Genomic DNA, 8,871 nt, shown 5'->3' with positions numbered 1-8,871 from the left:
AGAGATGTATGTATTATGGCTTCACCTTTATTTTAGTTTTCTTATCATCTAGATCAGTGTAATTTTAGTAAAACTAATAATTGATAGCCTACAAAAATGGCAAGTGAGAGCGAGAGAGAGAGAGAGAGAGAGAGAGAGAGAGAGAGAGAGAGAGAGAGAGAGAGAGAGAGAGAGAGAGATAGAGAGAGAGAGAGAGAGAGAGAGAGAAAGAGAGAGAGAGAAAGAGAGAGAGAGAGAGAGAGAGAGAGAGAGAGAGAGAGAGAGAGAGAGAGAGAGAGAGAGAGAGAGAGACGGGGGGTAGCCTAAATTCTGACAGACAGACAGACAGTGTGAGGGGTGGGGGGTTCAAAGGATAACTTTTGAAACAACAAGTTCTAAAAGGGTTATTTAGATTAGCTAATTAACTTAGATTATTATAAGGATTTATGTTCCGGATACCCGTCACATTTCGGCCAGGTTGGTTTTCTTTAATTAAAAGTTCCATGAGGAGCGCAGAAAAAAAGGGAAACAGTTTAATAGGCCTACATCTGGGCAAGTGGACCCTCACTGTAGGGAAAATGTCGTTCACATAACCCAGAAATCTAACAAAATCTGTAAGCCATGTATATGTAGCCTACGGAGAACAGTGCTTGACATAATTTCGTCCTAACTTACAACATCAACACACCAGACACCACGCATTTATGGAGGCTTAGTTAAGAAGTACGCACTCGTAGCCTATCTTAAATTGCTGTGTCATGCACGGTCATATCTTATGCCTCGACTAGGCTATTCCCCAAAAAATATTTTTTGAAAAGAACACGTGAGCATTCAACCACCCGTTCCGTTTATAATTAACAAAGGTTTTTTTTTCTTGGCAGTGATCGTGAGTTATAGGTTACTCATGACGAGGGAGTGGGGGGGGGGGATATCATATCTTAATCATAATTTAATCCGAATGCTTCTTTGTTGATCCTCATTAACTGTTCTTTTGTCAGTAAAACAGACAGGGTTTTAATTTGTTGGTTAATATAATAACAATGTGTATAACAGGCGCTTTTGGGGCGGGGGGAGAATAGCCCTTCAAAACACAAATACATTGGATATTTTTGCTATTGATTCCTTTTCTAAAATACATTATCAGTACCCCCATTAAGTAAAACAATTGTCAAGCTATAGATCTAGTCTGTTTGCAAAACGTTCGGAGAATCGGGTAGCCCCCTTGTTATGAAACCCACCAACCGTTCAATATTATTTTTATTTGGGGTCGCTTGTCCCAGTTTTGTTTTGGCTTTTCTTTCCCAGTGCCTGGTGTCCTAGTGTGCTTGGGTTTGTTTACACAAAGATATTATACAAAAGGGTTAGCTCGCTTACTTATTGGTTTGAAAGCAGCGCTTGCGCGGAAGTGCTGTTGGCCGAAACTTGGTAGTCAAACCGAAATCGAAATCACGTATTAGGCCTATATTGAATCTTGTCACATAATTTATTACTTATAAGGTAGATGGAAATACATGTCATTCTAATTACTATAATGTTCAGGATCATCATCATTATCATCATCCAGTGCCAGATCTGCGACAGACATCGGTGATCATGGTTCTCCATTTATTCCTTTGCTCGGATGCTCTTTAAAAAAAAAGCCACGTTTCCTTTATCTTTCCCCGTTATCCATTAGTTTAGGTTCCCCATGTATATTGTTCTGGGCATTCCCCTGCCTCGCTTGCCCCCAATTTTGCCAGGGAGAGCTAGATGTTCAAGACCCTTATGTCTATTTATGTGTCCCAAAAACTGCATTTGCGTTTCCTGATTGTTTTTAACGTTGAGCGTCCCACGTGGGCTTCATCAAGCACTATACCTCATTTGATTTCTTTTCCTTCCACGATACTCTTAGCAGTCTCCTAAGAAACCACATTTCTGTTGCTTCTGTTTTATTTTCACTGCCTTTAGTGATTGTCCAGCGTTCACGGCAATATATAGAAGGGTTGACCAAACAGCATTTCAGAACTTTCATTTTGGTGTTCATTGAGATGTTTCTATTTTTCAGGATTGGGCTCATTTTATTGAAACTGCCATTGTAATTCTCCGTCTTATTTCTGTTGAACATTTGGTATCAGATGTTATCATATATCCTAGATGTAGGACTTGTTTGATCTTTTCACCTTTGCTAATGAGATTACAAGGCTTTGCTGTTGTTGTTGGGTTTTTTTTATACTACCATGCATTATTTTTTCTTTACATTCAACACTAATCCTTTACGTTCACTTTCTGTTACAACAGTATCTAGAAGCAATTGAAGGTCCTTTTCTGAGCCTGCTATCAAAACTGTAGTGCCATCTGCATACCTGATGTTATTAATCTTTTCTCCATTTACTTTGAGACCTGGACATTCTTCTATGTTTCTAAGGATTGTTTCACTGTACATGTTAAAGAGCAGGTCTGGTGACATAACACATCCTTGCCTCACTCCTCGCCTAATCTGCTTATACATGTATTCACTGTATTCTCCATTTATTCGTACAGCAACGTTTTGGCCCCTGTACAAATTCCAGATAATTCTTAGATCGTTTCCATCTATGTCTAGCTGTTCCAGTATTTTAAATAGCTCTTCGTGTTTAACATAAATTTATCGAAGGCCTTTGAATAATATAATAATAGGAAGCATACAGATCTTTCGACTGTCACGTGCTTCAATACATCTTTCCATTAACATTGTTAAGGTGAATAATATAGTATTTCTGGTGCCCTTGTCAGGAACAAAGCCGAATTGCGTTTTAGATATCTCTGGTCCTACACTTTTTCTCAATCTTCCATTTGTTACTCGCAGCAATATTTTTGTAAAATGACTCATATAAGGCTAATTGTTCTATGCATATCACACCCAATGGCATCAGGATCGTTGTATGCTATTTCGTCTATAAGTTAGTTAAGTACAAGCTCAAAACGCAATAAAACAGTTATGTACTCGATCATCTGACTTGCCTTGAGAGATTGTCACTCTTTTCAGGCTTGGAATCACCGCCCCAAAAGTGGTAACATCCTTCTCTCCGCCTGTTGTGTTATATCGTCGGTCAAGCTCTTGGTCTATGGTCTATGGTACACGAAGAAACTACCCGTCCGCTGCCAGATCTACCCCCATGAAATTATTGTCCAGTCCGAATTGTGCCGAATGAGTGAGAAAGACAGTTTGCGACTTTTTGTGAGTTACTCCATCGAAGAGTCAGAATTCAGGCCTGTTCTACATTCTATCACAATAATATTTAGCCTAGAGTTCTTTGACTCAACAGAGGTTTAAATCAAGAATCTTCAAGGAGATTATATAAGAGAATCAAGAAGTCGCTGACAACACATTATGCAGCCCAGCTCAGCGTCTCTTTAGTGAGTTTAGTGAATGATCGTCCAGTCGCCCATGCATGACAAATAATGACATAGAAACGAACGCGGCTCATAGATCTATAGGGCCTACCAAAGAGTCTACTTGAATAGCCAAGGCCTAGGAGGAAAAGATCTACTCTGTTGAAAAATGGCTTCATCAACTTTGAAATTTGCCATATTCCTGGGCTCGACCAGAGAAGGAAGACAGGGCCTGCGAGTGGCGAAGTTCATGAAGAATCAGCTGGAAGCGAGGAATTACCAAGTTGAATTGTTTGGTGAGAAAAAGCTTCATTTTGTTAGCCTACTTCTAAGCTTCAATCTTTGTTTAAAAAAACTTTAGCCCAGTCTTAAAGTTAAAGTTGAACTGGCATGGTGGTTGTGTGATCCGGAAACAAGAAAATACAGAGAACAGTGAACAGGGTCTGTCTCCTTGAAAAATTTCCTGTGCTCATTTAACATTGTAGCGGCTAATATTATAATAGTAGATTCAAGTATATTTTGCTTTTAAGCACAGGGGGATCCCGAGAAATACTGCTTTGAAAGAATCGAAGGTAATGTTTTTGCCCCTTGTTCAGTTTTTTTAAAAGATAAGAGTTTTCTGTATAACCAATATATATATATATATATATATATATATATATATATATATATATAAAATATACACACACCCCACTGAAACCAATAAACTTCTCAATAGGTAGGGCAGTGCCCACTTTTGGTATAAGTCAAGATTTCTGGAAATCCCCGAAATCTGGGTTAGCCCGCTTGTCCTTAAAAGTGACCAATGGTGTATAACATAGGTATGGAAAGTATAGCTCAGAATATTACATTCATGAATTACCTTCAATTAAAATAGAAGTCTAATGCCATTTTTCAATTTCAACAATAATAAAATATGATATGACGAGTAATCTCTGCCGTTACAATAAAAAATGATGAACTCTAGGCCTAAAACAAATTATAACTGATGGTCCAAGAGTTGTCCAGTGCATTCTTTATACCAGACTATGAACAGCTGACTCTTTACATTTTTTTTTACAAAACATCTACATCTAATTAATGCCGAGCTAATATTTTTTTTCTGTGTAATTCAACAGGTTTTTTTATGCTGGTATGTTTTGTTTTGTAAACTGGCATTACCTCCTGCTTATTTACTTTTTATAGATAGGTTACATTGTGAAATTTTGGCATGCATATAAATATATATATTCTTTATATATATATTTGAATTTTCTTTTCTTCTAAGTCTTAGTAAGAGTTTTACAGCACTTGCAACACAATAAGGTCATGATATAAGTGATATAAGTACCAAAGATTAAAGGTGTTACAAGAGAGTAACAAACTTAAAAAAGGAGGAGAGATAAAGACGATAGTTGCAGTTTGACAGGAAAGAAGGACCAAACCGCACCAGAGCACCCGCCAACCACCCACATTTGCTTTTAACAGAATATATTATATATGTGGTCTTGTAATAAGATTAAGCGATGTCAATTCATTTCTTTGTATTTTTATTTTTAAAACGTCCAGATCCGCTGGAGCTGAAATTCCCGTTGCTGGAGAAAGCTTTCCACCATTACGAGAACAAATCGGACGCACCGCAGTGGATGCAGGACTGTGACACAAAACTCCGAGCTGCGGACGCTTTTGTTGTGGTCTCAGCAGAGTACAACCACAGCATCCCCCCAGCTTTAGCGAACATGATGGATCATTTTGGTGAAAGTGCATACGCATACAAGCCGAGTGGAATAGTTACTTATGCTTCAGGTAATTTTTTTTTAAAGTTTTAGTAAGTGGTAAACGGCACCTGCAACACAATTAAATTAGGTTAGGTTTAAGTATGGATGATTAGAAATGTCACAATTAAAATTTTAAGAGAATTATAACAAAAACAAAAAAGTCCGAGCAAACACGGAGCACCCGCCAATCACCCACATGTCTCAGATATGACAGGTGCCTGATCAGCTTAACTCTTTCCGGACGTAGTTTTTTTTTAGGTCCAGACAAATAAACTTGTCACTCGATTTGGCTATACAAGTGGTGTACAAAATAACTTTATAGAAGTATAACCATCACTCAAAACGTAACATATGATATATCAAATTGAAGGAAATTGAATGAGGAATACATCCCAATATGAAACAAGGATTAATTTTGAACATAAGTATGCATTACAAGGGTTAGAAATGGCGATGGTGATGAGAAAAATAAATTTTGATGGAAAAAATTACATTCACCAAACATGTGAAAGCAAATCAGCATAGTTATCTTATCATATACGGGCCAAGAGCATAATCCATAAATTTTTGAATGCGCAGCTTTTTTTTTTTAAAGCAATATTTCAAGTCCGGTTACATCGTTTTGTTGATGCAAGACCGCAAGAACTAATTCACTCGTTTTTCCCCAAACCCACGCTTTGACTAAGTGAAACTAGATGTTTTCGCTTCCTAAATCCTTTCCGAGTTTTTCAATAGCCATAAAAAGTAATTATATATGATGGATCGTGTTAAAAAAGAAACAATGCTGAGGCACCCTATCACAGGACTGGTGCTATATATCGGCGATACGTCCGGAAAGAGTTAAGATAAACACTATGCTGGATCGTAGTCTGTTCTTGATCGTTGATTTAAGAAAATAAATTTGATAGTCGTCCACCTCTTTTGCTTTGTTCTGTCATAGTGCAAATAGACGTATAAAAAGATCCTGTCTCAAGTAACTTTGTACTGTGTTGAAAGATGTAAAAGACTATCTTATAGATATATATCAAAGCTATTTGGGGGGGGAAGGGGTGATTATAAGTTGACGCACGATTTAATGCTTAGTGGGCAAATCTATTGCACAAACACTTCTTCATACCGGTACCCTCTTCTCATGAATTCTCTTCTCATGGCTTCAAATTACTTTACATGCAGTCAAAAATTTAAGTGCAATAAAGTAATAATATAAATATTTAGCTGCATTACAATATGAAACAAATGCAGACTTGTAGATCCAATGGATGCCAAAGAGGACATAATTTTTAAAATATCTTATATTTCAAAACTTTATTGTAGGCCTACTACCAAACTTAGAGTTGACATTTGCAAAGTCATGCCTTGAAAATATTTTTATTCAATTATTCCTTTTTTTTCTTTCTTCTACTTGTCAAGGAATCGGTGGTGGTGTGCGAGCAGCCATGCAGCTACGCATTTTCTTGGGAGTACTGGGCTGCCTGAGTGTCTCCGACATCTTTTCCATCCCAAAAGTGCATGAAGCACTGACAGATGAAGGGAAACCCCTCAACGATCATATGATCAGCGGAGCCGGCAAACTTATCACGCAGCTGGAATGGATGGCTGCAGCGATGAAGAACCACAGGGATGCCGTGGGCATTCCCAAGTAGATATTATAGTTATTTTATTTCATTTTGTTAAAGGTAGATGTAAATGTACTAAATGTACTGTACAACACGGATAGTTCGAATTTGTCGAGACTGCCCTCAGAAGTTCGAGGAATCCGTTGTTCGAGGAATCCGTTGTTCGAGAGGTTTCTTACAAAGATAAAGAAGAAGAAAAAAGGGGGCCACAGGTACAGTTCGACGGATACGTGATTTCGAGTCTTCTGTTTTCGACCTATCCGTGGTATACTGTATATGACTTACTTGTCGTGTATTATTGTACGTTGATTATATCATCATTGTTAGGGATATATCTTAATTTATAAATAGTTGTTACTGCTTCAATGCTGGTGAATTTATTTTATATGTTTTCCCCTTCAGTAGTTTGTCAGTACAAAAACTTGTTTATTTATTCAAAGATTACATGTTTGTGTCTGTTTGTAGGAGGACCACTTAAGTACTGTTTCATGTAATGATCTGTGAACATTCTTTTGTGTGATGTACACATTTTTACCATGGGTGAACTTGGCCAGTGTGAGTGTGATTATCCATATCTGACGTGCCTTGAACCAGGGGGAAAAATGGTCAACAATCTCTTTAAACATGCATTCTCTGTGCCCAAACTACTGAAACCAAACCTGATTTGTTAAAATATTTGAGGGAAGGGAAATACAAGAGTACATATGTACCATAAATAAAAACAGTAATCTAATTCTTCTTTGGACGGCACTCAATTTACCCATACCAACTTCTGTTAATCTATTCTAGACCTAGCTGCCTATCTCTTCTTTTGGGGCCTTCAAGGCACTGAAATCAAACCAGTCACTTTTGATGTGTAGGTCCAGTGTCTATTTTTTACATTCTCATCGCTTATGCCCCAAACAAAACAAAAAACATGGCTGTAACACTTTTACCAGCACAAAAATCACCATTGCACAGCTGTTTTTGTAGGTTTAAAAAAAATGTTTCCTCTCTTCACCTTACTTCATTTTATGTAGTGTCTCAATATTTAATGACTACTTTCTTGTGACTAAGAGTAAAGAAAATATATTTTTATATCATAAATGAAATCTTATTTCATTTTGAAAACATGAATAAGATCTGGTTTTTATCAATCCAGAATAAGATCTGGTCTTCTATAGTAATACCCACAATGTCGATTTACAAAGACTGGCGTGGCCAGCGCACGGGCTATATTACATATAATATAATGTATGAAGGCAGGGTGAAATGAGCTAGAAATCTAACTAAAAGCACTGCTCTATAATGCGATTAATATCATTAATGTTTTTCTCGGAAACAAAATGTCCAACTTATATGTTTTACCTTACTCCTTACACATCGGAGTCACAGCTGGGGAGAGGAATGTGCAAATTACTGGCTGTGACTCAACAGAACCTTCTCTGTCTTTCCAGTTTTGTCGCTTTGCTCACTTTACAATGTGATGAAATCATGACATCTGATTTTTATAAATTTAGAAAAACAATAGGGGGCTCTCATGGCCTAGAGGTTAAGGTGTTCGCCTCTCATTCAAAGGTCTCGGGTTCGAATCCCAGTAGCAACTGAAAAATTTTCTTCTCTAAAATTGTCTACTTTCCCCTCCTTTCCTGCTCTCAAGCAATGTTCTTTTGTCTGCTTTCGTCTCCACTTTCTACCCCCACCCCATTTGCCCCCTCCTCTGGGCTCCTGACTCTTTCTGCAGCTTTTCTACTGCTACTCATTGGCTTCTTACTGATGACTTTCAGCCACACCCCTGATCTTCTGGTAGGAAAGATCTGCACCATGCCTTCTCAGACAAGGGCGAAAAATCCCAGAGGTCCCATGTGCAAGGTACGCACATTAAAGATCCCTTGTTGGTCTAAAATCGATAAGAGTAGGCTTCGGCCGCCACTCAGGCAAAAATTTATTTTTTTTTACGAACTGAAAATGTTTAATGTGTCCCGCGCGCTCATATGACCATAATAATGTAGTTGCAAGCGCTGTAAAACACTTACCAAAAGAAAGAAAAGAAAAACAATCTTCAACTATGCTACACCCACAGTCTTATGTAACAGGTGCCTTATGATGCCTTAGGATGTAGTCTTCTATGTCAGTTTTGTAAATGTATTATATATCTTTCTACTGTGTTAAGATTTGTTCATGATGAT

The 8,871-nt window shown here is 37.7% G+C and overlaps 1 protein-coding gene across 1 annotated transcript; it reads left to right on the top strand.

The window, feature by feature from the left end:
- The first annotated feature begins 3,224 nt into the window (after positions 1–3,224).
- LOC101862225 (FMN-dependent NADPH-azoreductase) lies at positions 3,225–7,700 on the top strand. Its single transcript, XM_005110970.3, has 3 exons — positions 3,225–3,626; positions 4,879–5,115; positions 6,498–7,700. Exons 1-3 carry the CDS (start codon positions 3,500–3,502, stop codon positions 6,728–6,730), a joined length of 597 nt encoding a protein of 198 aa, XP_005111027.1. The 5' UTR covers positions 3,225–3,499; the 3' UTR covers positions 6,731–7,700.
- The last annotated feature ends 1,171 nt before the right edge of the window (positions 7,701–8,871 follow it).

The sequence above is a fragment of the Aplysia californica genome, unplaced genomic scaffold (assembly GCF_000002075.1).
Source record: "Aplysia californica isolate F4 #8 unplaced genomic scaffold, AplCal3.0 scaffold00976, whole genome shotgun sequence".
NCBI classification, from domain to species: Eukaryota; Metazoa; Mollusca; class Gastropoda; order Aplysiida; family Aplysiidae; genus Aplysia; species Aplysia californica.
The sequence above is the reverse complement of the archived record's forward strand: the minus strand, read 5'-3'. Positions and strand labels throughout refer to the sequence as shown.

Coding starts and splice junctions, on each gene's coding strand:
- LOC101862225 (XM_005110970.3), top strand. CDS start 3,500: ATGGCTTCATCAACTTTGAAATTTGCCATATTCCTGGGCTCGACCAGA. Junction 3,627..4,878: donor TTACCAAGTTGAATTGTTTG/GTGAGAAAAAGC, acceptor TAAAACGTCCAG/ATCCGCTGGAGCTGAAATTC. Junction 5,116..6,497: donor AATAGTTACTTATGCTTCAG/GTAATTTTTTTT, acceptor CTACTTGTCAAG/GAATCGGTGGTGGTGTGCGA.